Genomic DNA, 25,394 nt, shown 5'->3' with positions numbered 1-25,394 from the left:
TGGAAACACGCTCCACAGCTCCATGTCGGGCCTACCAGAGGCCAGTGTCCGGCTTGTTCTTCTGCAGGCCCCTTCCTCTTGGAGGAAGTCTTTCCAGGATCCGTTCTACCAGGCCTGAAAGCGCTTCAAGGCCCAGCCTGCAGCCTCTGATGGCCCGGATCTTCTTGCTTTTCTAAAGGGGTGTTTTAAATCTTTGCTCTTTTCTGTGGTCATTCTCTCTGTATTCCTGTCTCTCGCTGACAGCACCTGGCAGAGCTCCTGAGCAGGAAGGACTGCCCTTCACCCTGGGCCTCTGCCTCTGGCCAGGCTCACATTCCAAACTGGCGGGCTGGTTTGTTTTCTTAAGAAAGCAATGACTGTACATTCGCTGTGGTTCTTATGGCTTTCCATAGGCATAATCGCCCTTTCTCCTCTAGTTTTTCCAATTTTTTAAAGCTTTCAAATAAATGCTCATAAATTTTTACGGGTGAAAAGGACAAAAAAAAAAAAAAACTAAAAAGAACAGCTTGTTGGAAAAAGGAAGAGGAAAAAAATGTAGAAAATCTAAGGTCCTGTTCAGTTTACATACTTTAGAAAATGGGAGGAGGGCCGCTTCAGGCCTATGAAAAAAGAGAAAATTTAAAGCTATTTTCTAGTTCTAGCGTTTCTAAGTTTTGAGCTTCTGGTCAATGCACCTAAGCCTTGGCCATTGCCTTCCCGAGCTTGCGGGGACCTGGTGGTGGCTGCTCAGCTGTGAGGGTCACGTGAGCCCTGTCTAGATCTCAGGATGCAGAGCCCTAGTCTTCATAACCTTCATAACCTCATGAAGGGGGTTGGCTACAACATCTGGGAACTTCCATGGATTTTCAGTTAACTACAACAGGAGACTGGTTCCGAGGCCCTTCCCACGCTCCCTCCCCCACAGACGCCGTCACAGACTCCACTGGGTGTCTTTCCGTCGCCCGCTCCTCTTCCTCCTCTGCCTTTAGAAACTGTGATGGGACCAGCTACAGAGCAAGTTCCCAGCCTCCCTCACAGCTGGGCAGCACCGCGAGGCGCTGCGCCAGGCCATAAGATAGGAATGTAAGCCCTCAGACCAGCCAACTCACCAGCTTACACTTCCGCCCTGCTCTTCCCGCCTGGAATTCAGGCCAGCTAGAAAACAGAGGTCAGAATCCAGCCGTGCTCCCCTTGAAGCCAACCGTGCTCCCAAAAGATGACAATGGAGCTGAACTTTTCTGGTCACTTAATGTCACTGTTAGCCCACCGTAAAGTCTTTGGAATGAAACACACCACTCACGCATTTGTGGGGACCCTGGCATAGACAAACCTGTTCTGGTGCCAGGTGTCCAAAAACAGAGAACAGGCATTTACACACACACTACACACTCCTTGAGGAAAGTAAAAACAGAGAACAGGCATTTACACACACACTGCACACTCCTTGAGGAAAGTAAAAACAGAGAACAGGCATTTACACACACACTGCACACTCCTTGAGGAAAGTAAAAACAGAGAACAGGCATTTACACACACACTGCACACTCCTTGAGGAAAGTAAAAACAGAGAACAGGCATTTACACACACACTACACACTCCTTGAGGAAAATAAAAACAGAGAACAGGCATTTACACACACACTGCACACTCCTTGAGGAACGTAAAAACAGAGAACAGGCATTTACACACACTCTGCACACTCCTTGAGGAATGTAAACACCCATGGCCCTGGTTTCCACGTGTGCCAGCCTTTGGTTTTTGCCATTTTAGAATGTGCCTGTGGTGGTCTGGATGAGAAATGTCCTCCCCAGGCTCATATATTTGAACACTGGGCCCCCCCGCAGGTGGTGGTGCATAGGACGCCTGCAGAGCCTCGGGAGATGGAGCCTGGACCTTGGGTGTCTCCCCACTCTGGTTGTTTCTCTCTGCTCTGCGTTTGCGCTTGATTCCCTCAGTTTCCTGTCTAGCCCCCTGCTGCCATGCTTAACCTGCGTCCAGACTCCTCGCAGATAAAGTCTCCTGTGAGGCGCCCTGTCATGACGTTTATCCGTTGACAAAAGGCAGCCATCACGGCCCTGTGTCTTCAGTTAGAAGTTTAGAGGTCAGCAGTAGACGCGCCGCTCTATCTCAGAGAGGTGGCTTGCTTCTGGACGTGCTGAGGATTGAACTTGGGGCCTCAAACGTGCTGAGCAAATACTCCCACCACTGAACATCATCCCATGCCCAAAATCTTGTCTTTACCACATCTCTTTTTCTTGTGCCTGATCTGTTTTTCCTTTGTAGACTGAGCGAATAGGCCCTGCCACCTGAGGCCTGGGTGTGTGGTGGCTGAAGGCCTGCGGAGAAACATAGTATGGCCTCTGCTCAATGTGCATTCCTTTGGCTGTTTCCCCACTGCTATAACACACATGTCTGTGTAGCAGAATGACAAAACGTATCAGAAAGGGATGGGTCGCCAGCGCGTCAGAACAAGCACAGAACCTCCTGGGAGCGCCCTTGTAAGCCCACCTGTTCTGGCCACAGTGAGTTTCTGTCACACACAGCAGCATGTATGGCTGAGGAGTGGCCGCCTGCCACAAATCTCAGAGTGTCTTCAACAGGCACTGCCAGGAGCTAGGGGAGAGCAAACACCCCAGACACAGTGCCTGCCTCCGAGAAAAACAAAGTCAATTAGTTACTAATGAAAATTGCTTCAAAGGAGATAAAGGAGGCCTTGGAAGGGAAGATTATGGGAGACAGTGATCTATGGCCAATGGATAGTCCTAGGAAATGTGAGGAAATGTTAAAGGAAGCTCTAGGGGAAAGAATGTTCCAGAGAGAAGCAACTCGTGATAGATCCCTAGTGGGAGGAGCTGGGGGGGGGGGGTGCTGAGAGGGACACAATGATCGGGGAGAGGCAGATGGACTGGTCATGTGGCCTTGGGTGGGATTTTAAATCACTGAAGTTTTTGTTTGGTTGGTTTGGGGTTTTGGTTTGGGGTTTTCTTTTCTTTTGTTTTGTTTTGAGAATGGGCCACATCCATACAAGCAGGGAGGCAGGCAGATCTCTGTGAGTTCAAGGCCAGCCTGGTCTATATAGTTTCAGGACAGCCAGGTCTACACAGGGAGACCCTGTTCAAAAAATCAAAAACCAAACACACACACACACGTACACACAATCCAAGTACCTCCACCCGCATACCCATCAATGTCATTCCCGGTTTTTGTGGGGCTGTGCCCTACACAGGAGCTCTTGCCAACCTGGCTGTGAAAACCGGTTCCCGGCATCTTTATCTGGGGGGCTGAGTATGAGGCAGCTTCAGGGTTTGAACACGAGCTACAGACCTTGAAGGCCAGTCGAACCCTGCCTCACTGTTCTGTGTGCCCTGCAGCCATGGCTGTCTGAGCCTTCTCTTCAAAAATAGTCACTATCGGTTCCACCTAAGACAGTTAAGAGGAAGCAATGTGCTGAATCCTACAATGCACTGGCAACTGTGCTTGGCCCACAGTCAGCTCTCGGAAAGGACTTCAGACCACATTTTTAGAAAGCCAACCAGCCCACAGTCCAGGACCGCGCTGCTGCAGCTCCTGGGAGCCACCTGCCCTGCCCCAGAAGTGCTGGTTCCCTGTGAGGATAGACTCCTAGCCTCTAGGATAAACAGGTCTCCGCAGCTTCCGATGTAGGTGGCCCACTCAGGCAAATGGTGACACAAGTTTCAGGCTTGCACAGACCAAGCTCTGTGTGGCCTCGGGAGGCTTTTTAAATGCTCTGAAATAGCATCCCTTGTTTTAAAAATGAGCTTATTGAGCCAGGCATGATAGTTCACCAGAGGCGGAGGCAGGAGAATTGCAACAAGTTCAAGGCCAGCCAGAAACACATCAATGCGTTCCAGGCTGGCTTCAGCCACAGTGTAAGATTCTGTCTCAAAATTTTTTTTTTAATTTAAAAATGAGCTTATTAATACCAGTAATATGCCCTCCCGTGAGGATGAAATGAAAATACATGTGTAGAGGCCACTGAGGCCCTGGTGCGCAGGAGAGCTCAGTTTATTTATCTATGGTTTATATATTGAAGCCTGTGACTCTCTATTTCCACTAACAGAAAACTTCAGGTTGGAAATTCCAGCTCCATTAAGCTACTTCCAGCTTTAAAAATAAAAACACCTCAGAATGTCCTGTCCTCCTCCATTGCTGCCTCTTCCCCTGCAGATAATCCAGGTTCTTTAGGAGTTAAGGAACCTGACTTTCTCGGGGCTTCCACAGCTGGCCCTCTGCATGTCCAGCTAATGGCCAGTATGTCAATATGTTAGAGGCTGAATAGCCCATGGCCTTGTCTTTCAGTCTTTCACCTACAGATTCGTTCTCTCTCTCCCTCTCTCCCCCTCCCTCTGTCTCTCTCCCTCTCACCTTCCCTCTCTCTCCATCTCAATCTCTCTCCCTCTCTGTCTCTCTCTCTCTTCCTCTCCCCCCTCTCCCTCTCACTGCCTCTCCCTCTCTCTCTTCCTCTCTCTCTCCCTCTCTTTGTCTACCTGTCTCTCTCTCCCCCTCCCCCTCTCCCTGCCTATCTCTCCCTCCCTCTCCCTCTCCCTCTCTCTCAGAATCCTCAATAGCTGCAGCTATATCTGCCTCTAGCATCAGCCCGGCCCCTTCTGTACTGTGTAGGTGTCACAGTGACCACGGGCCCTTGTGAATATGGGTTTGAGCATCTAAAATCACCCTCTTCCACCTAGTGTTTCTCTTTTTGCAGGCTGCATGGAAGGCGCTTTTTCCCTTTAGCTTTCTGCTTCCATTCTCTGTGATGCTCAGGAACTGGCTTATGGGTATCCAGAATACACACACACACACACACACACACACACACACACACACACACGTGTTCATTCTTAAACTAGTGTTTCTGCCTCAGAGTTCCACAAACACTTCCAGCCTTAATTGATTTCTTGCTTCTCAGACATAACAGCGGGCCCTCGGTCCCTGCTCCACTGTCGGGTTCTGGGGAACACACCTCATTGGGACCCCACAGTGGTGCCCTTTTCTCTGTACACGCCTGACCTGGAGTATCTGCTTGACGGTTACACTGCAGGGACTTGCTCGGATTCTGACATGAGGGTGGCACAGCCTTTGGGTAAGAACCTTGAACATGACCTCCACCCTCTCTTGAGAGAAAGATGGAGGAAAAGGGGCACAGAAATCTCACTACTGGCCGTTCTGTTGTTTCAGTCAAACCTGGTCCCCTCTTGACTATATGAAAAAATCAGAAACTGCTGAAACGATGGTGTTTCAGTTGTTCCCAGGCATGTGAGCACAGACCGAGAACGCCAGAGCTCAGGCCTCATATTCCCGGGCGGTGGGTGTGGGGAGGCATCCCAGACACGTGACGCTGCCCTGACAGGTGCCCGACTGCCCTCTGCCCCTGTGACGCTGAGCCCAGGCGCAGCAGCTAGCGCTGGAGGCAGCGAGGTCTGTTCAAACTTGCTTCTATTCTCTAAGAGTCCAACAGGGATGAGGGGAAGGCTGCTTAATTGGGCTTCAGGGGGAGTCCAGGCCTTGGGGGAAGAGGTGAGCCCCTCTGCTCTGGCTTCGGAGCGTGGCTAATAGGGGTGAGTCAGGGCGTGTTTCAGGATGGTCCGTATGGCCATCCATGTCTCCTGGGCCGTGGGAACAATCTGTGAGGCTGGCAGCAGGAAGCCGTATTGCCCGGTGTCCCGGAGCTCGAAGCTGAAGGCATACTTGATGCCGCTGTCATAAGCCCAGTCCACTGTAATCCCGCTGGCTGCGTCTGAAAAGGGCCAAAAGTCCCCAGGGAGGGAGGAAGGAGGTGTGGAAGGAGTAGACAGTGGGCCTGCAACCAGCCTGGAGCCGGTGGCCTCAAGCTTCCTGCCTCACACCTCACCCTGGGCCCTACCCTGCCTACCCCCCAGCCATTTTCCCCATTGTAGAACTAGGCTGATAGACTTCAAACCTTCCACCACAGGAGCCTTAGTGCTAGGCCAGACACCAGGCTGCTGCAGAGGAGCAGCTGCCGGGGACCCCTCTCCCCACAGACCGCTCACTCACAGAGGGTGGTGCTGATGCTGCCAAATATGTACTGGATCCCGTGCACCTTGTACAGAGCCTTCACGGCGTCCTTGGCAAGATGGAACTGCAAACACAGCCAGAGAGGAAAAGCTGACCCAGCCCTGCCCATGCCACAGCTGGCGGGCAGCAGGGCTTTGGGAGCCCTGGAAGCCGGCCGTGGAGATAGGACAATTCCTCCACTTTGAACTTGATCACACATGAGACCAGCTCTACTGAGCCTCGCTGTCATGGGTGGGAGTCAAAGTCTGAGCCACCTGGGGGAAGCAGATGGACTTTCCTAGAGAGGCCTTTCCCGTTCCTACACTCTACCCACCCATCTTACCAGCTCCTCATGGTTAGGCACAGGCTCCAGAGAATGGCCATAAGGGTACATGACCATCTGAGAGTAGCTGTGGATGGAGACCAGAACTTTGAAGTTCCCGCGGCCTGTGATGAAGTTCACGATCGCAGCCACCTCTGGCTCTGACTGAGGAGAGGGCCCTCGGTAAGTCTCTGAGCAAGGGTTTCTGTTAGAACCATTTCCTGAAAGGAAAATAAGACCACCCAGAGGGTCAGTGTCCACAGAGCACCTCTACGTCTCCCAAGCTCCTTTCGCAAGTTGGTCAAGGTCATGTGACTGCCTCCAGCCAGTGAAAATGTGAGCAGGAATGATGGGTCATTTCTGTTCTGAGGCTGTTAAGGGAAAAGGTGGCTAGACTTGAGTGCAAGTCTTTAATTTCAGCAGAGGCAGAGGCAGACAGATCTCCTTGAGTTCAAGGCCAGCCTGGTCTACAGAGTGAGTCCTGGAGAATGGCCAATAGAGACCACAGATCAAAAGAAAGAGAGGAAAGGGGGTGATTCTGCATTTGTCTGTGTGGCTGAAGCAGAACCTGTGGACGAAGCAGCGAGGCTCCCTCCGCCACTGTTCTCCGTGAGGGCCAGCCACTCACTTCCGCCCTTAGAGCAAGACAAACTCTGGTTAGCCGTGTGGGTTAGCTGTGCGGCTCCTGCTGTGGCCCTTCACCTCACACGGCAGCATGGAGACTGCACCACCTCGGCAGCTCTGTGGGTTTGCCGGGGGGCCCCCAGCCCTCCCCTAATCCCAGCCTCCCTCCTGAGCAGCAGGCCTTCGATTGCTCTCCCAGGGCCCGTGGTTGGTCAGGGGCTCAAAGGCAGCCATAGCCCTAGGAGCTCCAACGACTGTGGACTGGGGAGACAGAATGGATCCAGAGTTGTGTGGCCTAGTCTGAGAATCACAGAAGAGGCTTTGAGAACTCTTCTCGGGGAATACTTGGGGGAGAGGGCAGAGAGGAATGGTGTGAGTGTGTGTGCATGCGTGTGTACATGCATGTACATGCTGGTGTGTACTGTGTGTGCATGCGTGTGTACCCACATGTGTGCATGCTGAATGCATGTGTGTGCGTTCCTGTGTGGTAAGTGCCCTATTTCTCAGCTCCACCCCCAGCACTGGCTTCCATTTTTCAGTTAGTTGACTTTGTTGCTTCTCTTTGATGCTTTGTCCACTCGCTTCCTTCCCCCAGATCCATGTCCTGTAGAGCTACACAGGGCAGCCAGGATTTGTGGGAAGCGGGGAGAGAGAGCAAGGAGGAGGAGAAAGAGCAGGGAAGGTGGAGAGCAGGGAGAAGGGGAGAGCAGGGAGAGGGGGAGAGCAGGGAGGGGGGAGAGAGAGCAGGGAAGGGGGAGAGCCAGCAGGGAGAGGAGAGAGCAGGTCCCCTGCCAACAGCCAGGTGACTTTGCCCAAATATGGAGAAACATTTCAGGCCATTAGTTCTGATTTGAGCTAAGCAGAATAAACCAATCTGCCCCTGACCAAATGGGAATTAGCTGCCTGCCTCTCTGCACAGCCAAGGCTCTCTGAGCCTGCCACCTCACACCTACCTGCTAATGGATGCATTAGCTGTTTATTTTCCCTCCTCTAAAAGATGTAATTTGTAGCAAGGGGAAAGCTTGGAGGGTGCGTGGTCAATTATTAAAGCACTAATCTTTGAGTAGTGGAATTATGGGAGCTCTTCCACCTCTTTGGGCTCCACACACCCCCATAAACTGTTTTCTACACTGTGTAGCTACAGATTTTTTTTTTAATTTACCTATTTGTTCACAGAGAGACCCACAAATGTTATCTTCTTTAAGACAGAGTTTATCTATCTCCTAACTGGGGCTCCTCAGTATATGTGAGTGCTGCCAGGTTTGGGACCGTGCTTTCCCACCTAGGCCAACCCTGCTCAGTTTGGAGGCACACGTCTAATTTCACACAGTCACGGTGCTGTGCTTACACAGACCCTGACCCTCAGGCAGCCGTTACCGCATGACCTGGGGGCTTTGTTCTCCATCTTTTAGAAATGTCCATATTTTTCATCGTGAACAAACTTCAGGAAGCCACATTTACAGCACCATAGACACCTCCATCTGGAATGTTGTAGCATCAGTTGGCCACCAACTTCTGAATCTTTGTTAACAGCAGTGGCTCGGTCTCCCTTGGGGAGCCTTCTCTCCACTGTGGGATATGGACACCACAGCCGGGCCTGAGGGCTGGGCGCTATCCGTGACTATCCTGACTGGTCCTGGAATCCCACCCATAAAATCGCTGCTTTGCTGCGATCCAGATATTCCCCCTGGACATTCTAGAAGACTTGGTTTCCCTTTCTAGTCTGTGTGAGAGAGAGGGGGGGATCAGAAAAGATCACCAAGGAACTCAGGAGAAAGCTGCCAAGCTAGCCAGGCATAGCATAGCCCTGCCATGCTCAGCATTTGATACTTGCAATATGCCTTCATTTTAGTAGCTGATGGTTCCCTAACAAAGGCTTAGCGTGGGATCCACAGATCACGTGTGCACCTTCACCTACGTCCTGCAGTCAGTCTTAGCTATGTGTCACCTGACCCTAGTGACGACGCAGAGATATTAGCCAGCGATGTCGCCCGTGCCTCCCAATGTAGGAGTCAGCACGCCCTGCTGGTGGGGAGAGCAGCCCCCAGGGGCCCCTCTGGCCCGGCCCGGCCAACATACCTCCGAAGCCTGTCTTCCAGTTCCTGTTGAGGTCCACACCAATGCAGGAGATGCCGGGTTGACTGGACTTGTTTTTTCGCCAGAGACGATTCTGAGAAAGCCCAGGCCGGGCGCCTCGTTAACTGGGCCCACTCCCAGGGATGGCACAGATGGCACCCACCCATGAAAGGAAGAGGGGTCCTAGCGGGGCAGGAAGGAGCCTCCAGGGACCGAATGGGTTGACAGAGAGTGGGGCCAGACCCTGTGCAAATTAGGTCTGCGGCAGTCCACGTGAAGGTTTGGGAGAGCTAACGGTAGCTTGCAACAGAAGCTCTCTTGAGCATGGGCAGCCTGTTGGGAGGGTGGTGTTATTGCTTGTTTGTTTGTTTTCTTCTTCTGAAACAGGTTCTCTGTGTAGCCTTGGCTGGCCTGGACTCACTCTGTAGACCAGGCTGGCCTTGAACTCACAGAGATCCGCCTGCCTCTGCCGCCTGAGTGCTGGGATTGAAAATGTGCACCACCCTGCCTGTCTCTAATTTCAAAGCTTTAAGAGCTCAACGCCCTCTTTTAGCCAGCCAGGTTCTCTGCAGAAAGACCCTAGCCAGCTCCAGGGGCTGCCATGCCATTTCCCTGCCCAGCACACACTCCAGATGACCACCATCAGGGGTGCCCAGTTGTCCTTACCATGGTATGGGTAAAAGCAAAGCCATCAGGGTTGGTGACAACCTCTACGAAAATATCCATGTAATTCAATATTTTTTTCAAGACATGGTCTTTGCTGTATGAACTGACAATCTGCAAGAGAGGGTGACAGGAGGCAGCCCTTGCCAGATACTTCCCAGAGGGGCAGTAGGCCTCTAACACAGCCAGTGGGTACGGGAAGAGGTGGCATTGGGTCATCAAACACGTCCCACACAGAACCAGAAGCTTAGTTAAACAGCTGGAAGGCAGGGGGAGCCTGAGCCCCCATTTGTATCCGGCTAGAGCACGTGGTAATAATGTTTCAGAGGATGGGGGGCAGGGGAGAACCCTGAAACTTGAAGGAACTGAGTCCCCCCGTCCTGTCCCGGGTGCTGCCCCTCAGGCCCAGCTGACCTTGTTTGAGAGCCAGATGCCAGTGGCGTGAGTGATCCACTCCCGGGAGTGAATCCCGGTGTCGATCCAGACGGCTGTGCGATTTGAGCCGCCCGTGCTGAACTGGGGGGAAACCAGACCACAAACAGAGGTGTGACCAAACAGCCATAGCGCTGTCCCGTGCTGTCTGGAACTGTCTGTATGCAAGAGCACTTAGCCAGAGCCAAGAAGGACATGCTGGCCCACACATGCAGCTCTACGAGGTACGAACACGCCCTGCCGCCTTCGCTTCACAGTTCTGTTTGGAAGACAAGAACTTCCCAAGACCGGAAGTGTCTTACCACTTGGGCCATCTCAAACGTGACGGGCGCATGTGTCTGGTGGGAGTTTTAATGAATACTCAGGCTACGTGCAGTGAGTCTAGGGAGGGGTGTTAAAGTGTGCATTTGTAATATATGTGCTTTCAGGGCCCTGAGGAGGAGGAGGAGGAGGGCCCTGATGTGCAAAGCCACATTTTGAGGAGCAGGGTCTGTAGAGGAATCTCCTGGATCTGTATGGAAGCGTCACCTGTCAACAAAAAGCTAGTGGTCTGTTAGCTGAGGGAGGAAGTACACAGCTGAGAGATCCCGCAGAGGGTAGCTCTGGGGTGGAGTGAGGGGTGGGAGGACTCGGTGGGCACGCTGAGAAGGACAGACATATGAAACTGAGAAGAGGTAACCAGCCTCTCCTGTGGCACACCTAGGCTAGAATAAACAGGTAATTTAAGTTAAAAGTCAGGGAACAAGCCAACGCTGATGGCCTAGGCGTTTATTCATAAATAATAATGTCTCAGTCGTTATTTTAGGAAGTGGGCATGGGATGGGCTCCAGGCACTTACAAAGGTCCTCTCAGAGAGAGATGCAGTCATGCCTGCCTAGACACCAAAGCAGAAGCAAGTTTGGTCAAGGCAGAGTTGAGTAAGGCCATGTGGCTGTTCAGAAGCATCTACCAGGTCCTGGGGGCCCCTCAGCACCTACCCTCCCTGACAGCTGGTGTCAATGGTTCCCCCATGGGAGCTCAGACTAGGGGCTGAGTCTTTTCTGGGGACTGTGCTGCCCATCCCGCTTCCATCAAGAACAAGCAAGGGCACTACAGGGGCCACTTTTGTTCAAGCTGTGTGGCCCCCGTGACGGGCTAGAAGGTTTCTCCAAAGCTGCCTAGGCCAGATGGCCTCCGCATCGTCAGGTGAACCCTATGTGCCCCTCTGTTCTCACTTAGCAGGTAGAGCAAGTTTGGCAACAGGAAGGGTGCTGACTCACCCACACCCACCTGGCACTCAGGGGACAACTTCCGCTCCTCAGCCCTGTCTCCTTAGGTCACTGTCCCCTGTCCATACCTACAAGGGTGACTTTCTGAAGCCACGAAGCCCACAGATCTGAAGTACAGCACACGCACATCTTCCCCACCCAGAAATGTGCACCCAGCCACGTGCCCAGGAGCTCAGTCTACGGCAAAGACGGCCACTCTAGTCGCTGCCTGATTCAGTGTGCTCTTACCTTCAGGACAAGAATTGGCCGGTTTTCAAAGCTGTTGCCAATTCGAATTTTGGAGACGAGATTAGAATGTTCAGCTACAAAGTTGTCCATCCAACTATATATCTGAAAGCAAAGGAGACTTCTCAGACTGGCGTTAAACGGGGGACGGGTGTGTCCCGGTCAATGGACAGTGTTCACCCACTTCCTTACTGCTTCCTACTTCCCCTGGGACTCTAAAGAACACAGATCAAGATCACAAACCCTCAAGATACACTTAGAACTCGTGGGCTGGCCAGAACGCCAGGCTCCTCACACACACACACAGAGCTACGCCTTCACTGGAGAGAACATGCATTGAGCACCCTCAAATCCCATGATCTGCTGTGGCCCCACATGTCTGTAATCCCAGTCCTCAGCAGCCAGAGGCAAGGGGATCAGCAATTCAAGCCAGCCTGGGCTACAGAGGAAGACCTGTCTGAAATAAAAATGATAATGATAACAATAACAACTTCCTAGATGCGCCCTGCCCGGACCTCTCTGGTGAAAAGTCATTCTCTTCCTTCAGTCCACATGTGGCCCATTTTAGCCATTTGACAGATCTCTCAAACTATGGTGCTGCTTTATACCTTTTTCTCTCCTTCTAAACTCAGCATCTTGAAGGGAAAGGTAGTGTCTTATTTATTGCTGACATCAATAACAGTGACAGTCTATATTAGTTCATTTTCTTGTCCTTTAATATATATATCAGTGAATAAACATTAGAAAGAAAATGGATTCTCCACTACAGGTCTTTTAAGAGAAGAGTGACAGAGTAGACAATATTACTAATGTCATGTCTTTAACAGGCAAATGAGGCCTATTCCTTGGGTTTCTGTAAGTTCTCCCTTAAACAGTGACCACTGCTGTCACTATGCCCTAGCTGGCTGTCATTATGATCACACATTTTCTCCAAGTAAAAGCAACTATACATTTCTACATTCATGACTTCCTAGAGCCTGGATTGCCGCCACTCACACCTTCAAGGATCCACAGCTGGGGTCACAGAATGCCAGGACTGGTCACAAGGAGGTCAAGGAATCACCAGTCAGGGAATGGACTTTGTTCTGGCCTATAGTAGGTCTCAGGGCACCACCCTCAGAACCATTTCTTGGGCCCTGAGCCTGCTTAGGCATACTTCTGAGCTGGAGTCCCCTCCAGCTGCCTCCGGACACCTTTAGGCTGTCTGCCACCAAAGCTCCCTTTACCTCACGTGTGTTCTCTGTACTTCACATGGCTACAGACTCAGCCTTAGAACCCTTCTCTGCTCTCTGCCTACTCTTGGAGATGCCAAAGCTTTGGAACCATCAGGGTCTGGAGCTAACCCAGGGAGGGCCTACCTCCTCCAGAGTGTGATAAGAAGAGTAGCTGAAGCTATTGGTGCCGCGTTCCAGCCTGCGGGACCTTGCCATGGTGTCCCTCTCTTCATCCAGCAGCACCTGGCAGATAGGAAGAGCCTCACTGGAAGGGCAGAAGAGGGCTGGGCCTGCAGCGCTGGCACAGGGGAGCAAACGTCAGGTGCTCCCCAATGGAAGGGTATGTGGTTGAGGGGCAGCTCTTCATGGCGGCATCCATGCTAGCGTTGCCCCGTGAGCACAGGATGAGCCGGTCTGGAGAGACAGATTTTGGAGTGCTCTGCTCCTAGCGCACTGTGGACCTGCTCTGGCCTTTGTTCCTCAGCCTGAGGGTTAGGGCAGCAGTCACTGCGCTGCCTCGAAGGGTAAAATGTAGCAGCAGATTAGAAGGTGTGCTAAGGAAGATGCTCAAAGGTTCTTGCCAGGGTTATTTTTGTACTTTAGAATACTGAACCGTGGATACTGACCACCCTGAGGGAGCAGATGACTGCTCTGACTCCCAAAATCAACTCTTTTTCCCAGGAAGTAGCCTAGACAACCGGTATTCAAGCCATTCAGAAAGCCAGATATGGACAAAGACAACCAGATCATGATGAACGTGTCAATATTCTCACCGTGTTAGCCAAACACAGACCCTGAGCAGACCCAACGCCCTTGAGAGCTGCTTTGCTCTGGCATTCAGCCTTCACGTAACCCTTCCCACTGACCATGGAAGGAAGGGCAGGCAAGTGCCTGAGTGGAGGTGACTACGGGCCGCTCAGACTACCCACTGCTGAAGTTACTGTTGGGACACTTTTCCCAGCATAGGTAAGTGTGGGACAGGCCAGTCCTGACCTAAGGCACCTCAGGGCTAACACTGATGATTCAGTGGGAAGGACCCAAGTTCCCCCCCACCCCCCAGGATGTCAAGAGGTCCTCACCAACACGGAGGGCCCTCTGCTGAAGCTCCGGTCACAGTTTGGACATTGCCTTATTTGGAGACCAGTGCCTTTATCCTCATGTCCTCTCCCACTTGATCTGGTCAGATGACCAGATTCCAGGGAAGGAATTAGCTTGTGGTGTTTTAGAGATAAAACAGATTGGAGAGGTGACAGCTCCTGAGGGCAAAGCTAAGAAGTGGCAGAGATGAGATAGAAGCCAGATCTTCTGGTTCCCAGCATTGGATTCCTCAAGCCCTCAGGAACTCCAGTCTAGCCCCAACAACATTCACACAGAGATATGCTTAGTTGTGTGCCCATATAGATAAATAAATATAAGGAGAGGAAACAGAAGTCTGCAAGATGTTAACGGCTGAGAACTCTGTCATTGCTTGCAATTAAAAAGTTTTCTCAAGTACTGAAAATCAAGTATTCTCAAGCACAGGAAAACAAGACTTAAAATGCTAAAAATATAACAAAATGTTAATGGTGCCTGTTCAAATAAGATTAGAACTTTGAACATTTTCTCCCCCGTACTTTCTTTTCATGTTTTGGCAGCTTGCTTCTGTTACTTCAGTGATCGAGGACTTTTAAGTGAATAAATAATAGCTGAGCTGGAGCCTTAATGGCTACTGTGAAGTGCCCGATGCGGGCTCCTCTGTTCCCGGGGCTGGGGAACAGAGAGTCCCAGCTGCCGCCATGCAGGAGCCCGCTGTCCAGTAACACATTCCTCCCTGAGGGCCTGGTCCACCTGTCCACAGCCCTCAGGTTCATAGATTATAGATTCTAAAATGAGGCTGGAAATCAATGTCTGGGGCTCAAGTGACTCCGTGTCTCGGCACCAACTACATGTCCAATAATTATAATTGCCGTGTTTTTTCTAGCTCAGGCCCTGTCCTTGGGAGTCTCTGTCCTTGGGAGCCACTCCCAAGTTCTACCCTGGGAAGCTCTCACAAAAGGAATGCGGCTCCTTCCCAGGAAATCCACCTAAATCTCACCAGCCCACCGTGACCAATGTGTGTCTGTCACTGAGGGCTGGTTCAGCCAGCTGTGATGAGCAGCTGTTAGCAGGCTGACAACTGGGTCCAAGCCGGCTGCTCTGCACCCACCAGAATGACGTTATGTCAAGAGCACTAATGGCCCAGGCTGTCGTAGGGCTAGAGCTGGGGCTAGATGATGGAGAACTGGGGAAGAAAGTTCTAGATGGCTCAGTTCTTCCCCATGGCAGGGACACCCACAGGAAACAGCTCTGCGGAGCACAGCCTTTGTTCCAGAAATCAGGTTGGAGGGAAACAGGAGGTTGGCGTCAAACTGAAAATGTCTTTCCAAACACCCTCCCAGCCCCAGGAACGGATAGGACACCCTCCTAGAAGCTGGGAACCTTCAGCCCTCGCCCCCAGGCCTCATTTCCAGGAATGTTAATCTGCCCCGACCTAAGAAGTGCACAGCTGTCTGCTCCCTTCCGGGGCTGAGGGAAGGAGCTTGGGATGCTGAACAACCCTGTCGGGTTCCTCAGGGAGAAAAAGATTTGAATGAGAAGCTCAGGAGTCAGCCGTTGGCCTCCCTAGAGGCCGTGGCTGACACCCACAAGCCCTGAATTCATCATTGCAGGGATGAGGAAGAGGGCCTTGAGCGGAAAAACAGCACTGTTGGTGAGGACAGCAGCAGCTCCAGGACCCCAGAGGTGGAGCTGAGCCTGAAGCATGCCGGACCTTGCAGCCTCCTCCAACCGGGGGAGCGCCAGAGACTCAGCTCCCCATGGGAAGCTGTGTGCTCTCCGCAAGCGATTCTCCTGATTCTCCCCGGTTCTCTTCTAGGCCTAATGTTTGCTATGTAAGCACCATTTATGGGAGGGGCTGCCAGCCTGATGTGGAGCCCCTCAGCAGTTATAGCTGCACCCTCAGGCCATTGAGTTAAAGCGCCACGCACAAGCAACCATCTTGACTGCTGACTTGTTAGGTGGGTCAGGCCGTCTCAGAGGCACTGATGCTGTCTCCAGCCTGGGCTCTGCCTTCTCCCTCTACAGTGAGGGTCATTCTATCATATGCTTTGCGTGTGCTCTGGGGCGCTGTCCTAGGATCCGGCTGGCACACAGTTATCACTGACTTTAGCTGGGAGGAGGAGGGTAATGACCGGGAGAAGATGAAAGCTGACCTAGGCCGAGATTTTGAAAGCAGTGAGCAAACAGGCCACGAAGATACCGAAGAACAGCATTCCAGGGAGGGCACCAACAGGTACAAAGGCCTTGAGAGGTGAATACAGACAAGGGCCCAGAGGCAGAAATGTATCAGGCAGGTTCTCAGAACATCAAAGACTGCAGGCACAGAGCACTAGAGCGGGGGATGGCCTGGGGCGGGGCGGGCTCCAGTGGAGCCCCACTCTTTTCCAGAACTTTGCATTTGTTCTGAGCTGGAAAGAAGCTCCTGCAGAGCTGGCCTGCCTGCCTTCCTGCCTGCCTTCCTTCCTGCCAGCATGCACTTATTTATTAATTTATTTATTGATGAATAGCCAACCTGGGCTTAACACCTCCTGGCCTCATCTCCAGAGAGGTGGGGTGCCCGGCCCCAACTATTGAGTGTCAACTCATTTTCGGGCTGAACATAATTGGATTAATATATTCTGTAAAGGACTCATCCAGCTGCTGCTTTGAGAATGGATGATAGGGAAGTGAGGAGACAGTTCCTGGAACAGAGCCCTCTGTGATCCCAGTGCTCATGGAGGCGGCTAAAGCAGAAGGATCTTGAACTCTGTGGGACAGTCACACACACACACCTGCCAGTGAAAGTGATGCCAGCCCACAGTGGCTGCTTGGGGTACATCTGGAGATTCTGAGGGGTCTGTGGGAGGCTGGGTGGAGGCTTTGAGAAGGATCCAGAATGACTCTGCAGCTTTGTACCCAGAAGGCCCCTGAGCTCCCAGATGCTACAGAAGCTGCCAAAGAGCAGATACAGCCTTGGGGTATCTGCTTTGTGCCTGTAGAGCTTGCAGGAACCCTCAGACAGACAGCACAAACTACAGAAGGCCCGAGAGTCCAGGAAGACCCCAGCTGGAGACAAAGGGGTCTCCTGTGGAGGCAGGGGGGGTAGCTCTGTTGGCCTGGACCTACATGCAGAGAGCAATCTGAGTTTTCCTGCACACAGGAACACTGGTGGACAGAGCAACCAGGAAGCTAGGAGAGCTGGGGACAGGACAGTTAGGAGGCCAGAGGAGAGACTCCCCGATCTGCCCCAGGAACCATGTGCAGTCAGAAACAAACTGGACTGAGTGTGCCCTGTGCTTTTGTTCAGGCCCTTTTTGGTGAAGTGCGGAGCAGACAGCCTGCTAAAGCGGATGATGGAGGTGGGCAGGACAAACGGTCAGTATTTCTAGTTATGTTCTAGAAGGAAGCAAGACCGGCAGTAGCTAGAGATGGAAGAGGTGGGATGGGGGCTTTTCTCCAGACAGGCTCAGTAACTGCCCACTGCATGCCTGTGTGGACAAGCCCTGCAGCCAGGGTTCTGCTAAATCGTACTCCTCTCTGGATGGCCAGAAGCGTGGGTGATTTTTGTTTTCTTCTTGTGCTTTTCCCCTCTTTTCCAAATTATCTAACATGAATATTTATTAATTTTGTAATCAGAAAAAAGCCATTAAAATCCGAAGCGCTGATTGCTCAAGTGAAGCCTTTCCGTAGTGACTCATCCCAGGGAGGAAAAAAAAACACGGAAGGACTGAAAAGAATGAAGAGGTGAAGAAAAATTAAATGCAAATCAAGCACCCTCAGAATCAGATAATTTCTTGCCTGGCCCACTGCAATTTCCCAACCACCCTCCTGCCTGTCAGTCTCCGGGGCCCTGTCCCTGGCTCAACACAGCCTCAGTAAGAGTGGTTTCTGAAATGCAAATGTGGCGGTGTAAAAGATTGTCCTAAGCCTCCCCTCCGCCCACCTCACTGGGCAGGAGATACCCTTTACAATGGGGCCCGGTCCCATCATTAAATCCGGGTGGGGGCCTCCTCCCTCAGGCCCCCCTTCCTGTCAGCACGCACGCATGGGTAATTACTGCTTCACAGAGCGGGACGTGCAGTGCCTCTGGTATCCGCTCCCATAGCAACCTGTGTGTGCTCCATCAGGGCACTCAGCCACTCCACTGTAATCACCCACCTCTCCCCTCCTTCCCGCCCACCCCTCCCGCTCCCCTGATACCGCCCTGACTATGGTGAATTTGTTTCTCTTTAGAGTTTCTGAGTTTCCAAGTGCCTTGCCCAGTGCTCAGCACACAGTAGGCATGCATGTGTCTCTGCACGTGGGGTAAGTGGACCTGCCTTTCTAAGCACTCCCGGAGCAGAGGAGAAGGGAGGAAACAGGTCCCCTCCTCAAAGTTCTTCCCAGTCTCTGCACAAAAATCAAAACCACCAGCCAGGTTTTCTGGGATCGGCTGTGCCTGACCCTCGCGGATCTCCCTTCCCTCACCTTCACGTATACATTAATTCAGCTAGCACTTATTCAGGCCTAACCAAGGCCAGATGGGCAAGAGAAATGCAACTGAATCTGGAGGAGACCAATACATGACTGAGGACCCCTGCACATGCCCAGCCTGGACACACTGCCCTCATTCAAGACGCACTGAAGGGGTACTGCCAGCCAGTGAGGGGTACTGCCAGCCAGTGAGGGGTACTGCCAGTGAGGGGTACTGCCAGCCAGTGAGGGCTACTGCCAGCCAGTGAGGGGTACTGCCAGCCAGTGAGGGGTACTGCCAGTGAGGGGTACTGCCAGCCAGTGAGGGGTACTGCCAGCCAGTGAGGGGTACTGCCAGCCAGTGAGGGGTACTGCCAGCCAGTGAGGGCACTGCCAGTGAGGGCACTGCCAGTGAGGGTACTGCCAGCCAGTGAGGGCGCTGCCAGTGAGGGCGCTGCCAGTGAGAGCTGAGCCTATCAGCCTGGGTGTGCAAAGCCCTCCCAGCTGTCCGTGCTCCTGAGGCCTGCAACCCCTCCCCGCTGCCACCACAAATCAACCAGGTGCCCTCCTAGCCCACAGAATGACCTCAGGGATGGCCGTCCCAGCTTGACATTTGCTTTGCAGAGGTTAGAGCAGCAAGCTGAGGGCTTTTTCCTGGGAAGGAGAACCAGTCCCCCAGGAGCTCAGGAGATGCTCTCTCTTGGAGGGACCCAGGAGGGCAGCTAGGAGTGACCCACAGGATGCCCCTGACGTGCAGAAATCAGCAAACTTTGTTGAGGCTTGTGTTTGCCAGATGCTGCTGGGTTCCCGGGGCTGGTGCAGCACAAGCAGGGAAACGGGAACTTCAAAATAGAGGCATGGGCTAAAACTGAGAACCCGGTTCTGCTCTTTGATGTGGCAGCCTCTTTTGTCCGTGCGAGCTTCCCCATTTCTGTTTGTGGGGATTTAATTAGAGAAACATCCCACCCCCTCGTGTTGAGCGAGAAACAGATGTGTCTGACGAGGGATAAAGGACTTTGAATGGACCCAGTGCCCCAGCCCTGTGCTGGCCTGGGAAAGGAATGCTGCCTAATGCGTTGATCCCTTGGCATGCGGTGTCAAGTGTGTGCGCGCTGGGAGGCTCCGTGTTCCCACACTCTGAGCCCTTAGAGGAGATTAGTGCGGAGCACTGTGTTTAGGGATGAATCTCTGTGGATGCAATTCTACAGGTATATGGACAACAACAGAATCTGCACAAAGATGCAGCCTGGGAGCCTGAGCATCTGAGTGGTACCCAAAGACCTGTTAGGGAAGGAGGCTGTGCTACCAATACCTCCTCTCTCCCCATCTCTCCTCTCTCTCCTCTCCTCTCTCCCCCTCTCCTCTCCTCTCTCTCTCTCTTCTCTCTCCTCTCCTCTCTCCTCTCTCCCTCTCTCCTCTTTCTTCCTCTCCTCTCTCTCTCCCCCTCTCCTCTCTTCCTCTCCTTTCTCTCCTCTCTCTCTCCTCTCTCCCCCTCTCTCCTCTTTCTTCCTCTCCTCTCCTCTCTCCTCTCTCTTCTCTCTCCTCTCTCCCCCTCTCTCCTCTCTCCTTTCTCCCCTCTCTCCTCTGTCCCCTCTCTCCTCCCTCTTCTCTCCTCTCTCCCCCTCTCTCCTCTCTCCCCTCTCTCCTCTCTCTTCCTCTCCTCCTCTCCTGTCTTTCCTCTTTCTTCCTCTCCTCTCTCTTCCTCTCCTCTATCCCCCTCTCTACTCACTCTCTCCTCTCTTTCTGTCCTCTCTCCCCCTCCTCTCTCTTTATCCCCATCTCCTCTCTCTCTCTTCTCTCTGCCCTCTCTTTTCTCTCTGTCTCTGTGTGTATCTGTGTGTATGTGTCTCTGTCTGTCTGTCTGTCTCTGTCTCTGTATCTCTCTGTCATACAATACACATAAGGGCCAGGAGTCAATGTCTTCCTCAATCACTTTCCACCTTATTTCTTCAGACAAGGTTTCTCCCTGCACCTGTTCGTTCTCTGATTGCAGACTGGCTAGCCAGAACCTCCAGGATCCCTCTTTCTCCACCCCAGCACCCCAGCACTGGCATTACAAGGCAGCTGTGCTTGATGTGGCTGCTGGCGATCTCAGGTCTTCCTGTTTGAGTACCGAGCACTTCACCAACTGAGCCACCTCCCCAGACCTGGCAGGGTCTTTGGGGTGTCCTTTAACACAGGGCAGAAGAAACCAGTTTCCATAGTGCTCAGAAAAGACAGTGGAAGATGTGGACTTGAGGGGGACTTTAGAGGCCACTCTCTGCTTTAACCAGGGTCTGCCATAACCCCCAGCAGATGGAAGAACCCCCTCTGGGAGGTTCTCAGAAGGCAAAGCACAGCGGGTTCTGTGTGCTCCCTTCCCCCACAGGACCCCTCTGGCACTGTATGTCTAAGACCTAACGGACGGGAGGGGCCGCTGGAGAAGCAGAAGGGTCAGCAGGGGTGTCTGGGAAGGGCCGGAGCTGTCCCCTTCTGCCTCCATTTTCCCTCATGCTTTGCTGGTAGCTGCCTAGCCTTCCAGAAGAGGCCATGTCCACAGTTGCCACACTCTCTCTCTGCCTCCATGAGGAAACTCTGTCCAAGACTTCAATTTTCTCTTAGAAATGTACATTTTTCATGTTCTATTTAGTTTGGTTTGGTTCTGAGTGTGTTCATGTGTGCCTTCTCCTTTGCCTTTTGTTTTGAGACAGTCCATCAGGTACCCTAGGCTGGCCTTGAACTCACCACACAGCTCAGCATGACTTTGAACTTAGTGCTTTAACCTCCCAAGTACAGGGTTACAGATGTGTGCCACAATGCCCAGTTTTATGTCTTGCTCTACACAGAGCCAAGCGCTGAACTCAGGGACTCACACACACTAAGCAAATACTCTACCCATACTCTACCAAACTGAGCTACATCCCCAAGCCCGGAAACGTACAACTTAATCTCTTCTGTACCATCCTCACAGGATGGGCGAGCAAGATGTCTGCCCTTACCCTGAGGCTGGTTTTATTTGGTTTGTGTTGTTTTTGTTGTCGGTTTTTCCCCCCTCCGTGGCATGAACCGACCAAAAAGGAAAATGGAAAGCGGGAAACTCGCTGTGACCAGGGCTGGAACTCACCTGGATGTCCTTTATCATGACCGTGTAAGCGAGGCCATGAGCCTTCAGATACTCTTTGACGTCACGCAGCTCAGAGAAGGGGACCCTCATGTCCACAGGGAGACTGGGTCTGGCCGGGCCACGCCAGAAGTCCACCTGCTCACAGAAAGGAGGAGGAAACCTGGCTGTGCTTGCTGCCTGGCCTCACACACTCGGCAGGCACCCTGGGGCAGAACCAGGTTCCTCTTCCACCCCAGAGGGGTCCAGTTCCACTAAACACAAATCCTGGGGTACACACAGGAATAAATCCCGTCCTCACCGAGGTGCCATCCCATTTCCTAGTTACCTTTGCCTCCTAGCCTCACTCATTGAATCTGGAGCCACAGAGCCTGAGAGTCCCTACACGTGACACCTGGGACATTAGCTGGACACGAACCCAGGTCAAAAGGCAGAGGGGCATCACTTCTAGTCACCTGAGAAGAGGCAAACCCGGAGCCCGTGCCTTATGTCGGCCTATAGATTTGTAAAGATGGAGACACTCCCTCATTGATAGGGACACTCGTAGAAAGAGCAGCACGATCTCTGGGCCACATCCGGGAAAAGCTGTTCGGCAAACCCTCAGACAAAAGCGCTCTGCTATAACTGCCACAGAAAATGTTTTCCATTGCAAAAACTTGTAGAGGACAAATGTTCTTGGAAACAGACACCAGGCTGACAGACACAGGCCCAAATACAATACATTTGCCAAGTGAAGCCATTCCAACTGGAAGGCAGACGTGAGCAGGCCCGCGCCGCGTGGCACCGCGACATCTGTGCTTTCCCACGGTGTCAGGACGTTGCAGCTGTTTTCAGAGTGTGCTCCTCATCCCTCCCCCGCCCCACCCAGGACAGAGGGAAAGCTAGAGGAATCCCAGCATACAGAGGCCACCCAACATCACGGGACACGTCCCTAGCAGATGGCAGAGAAGCCACACTGGAGTTGCCCAGATTCTAAGTGTTGGAGACCTCAGGAAGAAAGGAGTCAGGGGAGAAAACAAGCTGAGGTGCGGGCACTGTGGCAGGAGCAAGCCTCACCTTCTGGGGCTTCAGGCCCTCCAGATCCCTCAGAAGTGACAGCTGCTTCTCATTTTTGGCCAGGATTCGAAGAACCTGGTCTCTGGGGAAACACAGGGAGAGTGAAGAGAGCTAGGGAGGCCTCCCAGAGTGCCAGGTGGATAGAAAAGAGGCAGCATGGAGAAGAGGGTGACTGGGACAGAAGAGCTGAGCCAGAGGGTGAAGCGTAGGAGGGACAGAGGGACGGGTTAAACAGGGCTGGAGAAGCAACGATGGCTCCATGTGCTGAAGCCAGGGGAAGGGGAGATCAGATGATCCCACCCCTGAGGCAGGCTGCTCTGCTTCTTCCCTTCCATCTGGGCAGGCAGGATACAGTGGGCTGGAGGCCATATTGTGAGCGCCACGCTGGGAGCGCCTGTGTCTGGGATGGTGCTGGTGCTCAGCCTGTGTGGTTCTGGGCCTGGGACAGGACTCCGTTGCTAAGCTGTGTCTCTTCCTTGCTGAGCGTCTGTAGAGCTGCCTTCTGGGACATTGGAAGGCCTGCTGTGGGCGCTTGAACCTGCTGGTGCTCAAAAAGGATCATAGCACCTCTACTGTGGGCATGAAGACCTAATCAGGGTTACTATTTCCTCAAGCATTTGAGGAGAACTTTAAACCTTCAGCCCTAAAGAAGAGCATCCATAAAATCTGTTGCTTGCAATTTTAGGAGTTTTGGTTTTTTTTTAATTTGTTTGTTTTACTGGTGTACTAATTAATAACAGTTTCATTGTGACTTTTTCATGCATGCATATAATGTATTTTGATACTATTTGCCCCTTCTCGCTCTCCTCTCTTGTCCCCTCCCACTTCTTCGGATCCTTTTCGTCTTCCCAACTAGTCTCTATTTTAGGGATCCTCTCAGGGCCCTGAACACTGAACCCTGAGCTTCTGGATTTGGAGGGAATAATTACAAAGCCAAGATGTCTGCCCTGGAGGATGGGTGAGAGACCAAGGAATCTGAGGTGGGTTCTAGAAGAGAGCTAAAGCTTTTGTCTGGTCCCACTCAGGAGGACTGACAAGATAGACAGACAGGCAGGCAGGCAGACACACACACACACTCAGGGCATTCAGGTCTCCTCCAGCCAGTCTCCCACCCCACCCCCACATGGCAGCCACTCACCCAGTGAAATTCATTTGGCTCCAAACTACAGCCAGGAAGAAGGTGCAGACCAGAAGTGTCCGTCTGACCACAGGGGACAGCCCAGGGCCCAGTGCTCCTCCTAGGGTGCCCTGCATGCTTCTTTCTCCAGGCAAGCTTGAAGAGCTTTCCTCCAGCTTGGGCATGGCCTAGGCCTAAGGGCAGGCAGGCCAGGCCTTAGCGTAGACAGGAGGCTCTAAGGGGCCTGGCATACGGCACCCACATGCCAGGCCTTGGAAGCCAGGCCACCCTCTCCCTCCTTTCCTGGGAAGTGGGAAAAGGAAGACAAGACCCTTCCTCTCTGTCTAGGGTGGGGAGGAAGTTCCCTGCTCCAACCTTCTCAGGAGGACCCTCCATCTCCAGAGAAAGAACAGTAGCTAAGGGCCCTAGGCTGTCTGTACAAGCGCTCTCCTGCTCTCCTTCCTTCCTGCCCGCTCACACCGTCACTGGGGCATATACCCCTTACGCAGATCAGGGTTGCCACCATTGGGCTGTCACAGGAGGCTGCGAGGCAGGGAGCTGGGGTGCTCAGGCCCTCTGTAAAAGAACCGGGGCCTTTGACCCGGCCTGACCTCAGAGAGCTAACTCGCCAGCTGGGGGTGGTAAGAATGTGTTCCCTCCCTACCTCCCAGGAGGCCTGGGGTATTAGATGAGGCAACCTGGACGGACTGCCTTGGAGCCTGTGACACACAGTGTCTTATTATTTTGAAGCGTGAACTCGTACTGTACTCCTGTTGCAACAGGGAAGATGGGGGGGGGGAGCAGAGCAAAGGAAATCGCTATTGTACAGGAGAAGGCGCTCAGCCAAGACCCCTCGGCTCCGCCGTCAGGTAGTTACCGCTCTACTGAGGGTAGTGGAGGCATTTCTGCAGGGCGTGAGGGCCGTGACAGTCATTTGTATGGTTCTCTCAGCAGACAGCAGCGTCCATCTCTCGGTCCCACCAAAGCACTACACGGCCTCCTTAGGATCGGGAATAGCAGTAATAAAGCAGAGGCCAGCACACAGCGGCGCCATCTTGAGAGAGTGGAGCAAAAGATGGGGCCTGAGTGTCACAGGGTGAATGTAATAGAAAACCTCAAAGAGGTAGGAAGAGCCTGAGCCAAGATTCAGCGAGTTGTTCTGTCCACAAAGGCCACTTAACTGTCACTGGAGATTCTCAGCAGCCCCTCCCCCACCCATGCTTTCCCACAATGGCCAATTAGCTGGCCATGTGTGTAGAGAGGGTCACTCTTCTATTGATAGCTGGCCCCGCCCTCTGCCCTGCCCGCCCTACTCCATCATTTCATGGGTCAACTGTTCAGACGGGCCAAACTCTCCTAGAACCCCAGCTTTGGAAACGCTCAGAAAGTAACATTAGCAAAGGGCTTAAGGACCTAGAAAAGAAAGCAATTGTACAGCTTTAGCAGCCACGAGAATAAAAGAAAGAGCTGGTCAATAATGGCTCAGAAATTCCAAAGGAAGAGGGAGTGGCTCTAGTCACCGAAAGCACCCAGGGTCCCCTTGTTCAAAAGCATCATTTTAAGCCACTAACAATGAGACAGCTATCCCTGTGCTTGGTTTAGGAATGGGAGAAAGCTGGAAAGAGAGGGAGAGAGAGAGAATTAGGGTGAGAGTGAGGGCAGGGAGAGAGAAAGAGGAGCCTTTAGGAATTCTGGAGAATTCTACGGCAGCACTTCCAATAGAACTCTCCACGATAATGGAAGCGTTCCACCCCCACCTCATCCAGGAAGACA

At 52.6% G+C, this 25,394-nt stretch overlaps 1 protein-coding gene across 2 annotated transcripts; it reads right to left on the bottom strand.

The window, feature by feature from the left end:
• Window positions 1-5,477: 5,477 nt before the first annotated feature.
• On the bottom strand, window positions 5,478-23,758 carry Cpa5 (carboxypeptidase A5). Of its 2 annotated transcripts, XM_021641323.2 has the most exons (11): window positions 23,643-23,758; window positions 22,505-22,586; window positions 21,452-21,586; window positions 12,985-13,083; window positions 11,630-11,731; window positions 10,116-10,217; window positions 9,705-9,815; window positions 9,042-9,132; window positions 6,360-6,559; window positions 6,017-6,101; window positions 5,478-5,738 (listed from the first exon to the last, which is right to left on the bottom strand). In XM_021641323.2, exons 1-11 carry the CDS (start codon window positions 23,756-23,758, stop codon window positions 5,551-5,553), a joined length of 1,311 nt encoding a protein of 436 aa, XP_021496998.1. In that variant the 3' UTR covers window positions 5,478-5,550. The 2 variants fall into 2 exon arrangements, with proteins under 2 accessions (XP_021496998.1, XP_021496999.1); XM_021641324.2 differs by lacking the exon at window positions 6,017-6,101 and having other exon boundaries at window positions 5,478-5,732; window positions 6,351-6,559.
• Window positions 23,759-25,394: the final 1,636 nt, after the last annotated feature.

The sequence above is a fragment of the Meriones unguiculatus genome, chromosome 21, assembly GCF_030254825.1.
Source record: "Meriones unguiculatus strain TT.TT164.6M chromosome 21, Bangor_MerUng_6.1, whole genome shotgun sequence".
Lineage (NCBI taxonomy): Eukaryota > Metazoa > Chordata > Mammalia > Rodentia > Muridae > Meriones > Meriones unguiculatus.
Note: the sequence above shows the minus strand (reverse complement) of the source record. Positions and strands in the feature narration are given on the sequence as shown.

Coding starts and splice junctions, on each gene's coding strand:
- Cpa5 (XM_021641323.2), bottom strand. CDS start 23,758: ATGCAGGGCACCCTAGGAGGAGCACTGGGCCCTGGGCTGTCCCCTGTG. Junction 11,732..12,984: donor CTTATCACACTCTGGAGGAG/GTAGGCCCTCCC, acceptor CTTTGCTTTCAG/ATATATAGTTGGATGGACAA. Junction 9,816..10,115: donor GCATCTGGCTCTCAAACAAG/GTCAGCTGGGCC, acceptor CCTCTCTTGCAG/ATTGTCAGTTCATACAGCAA.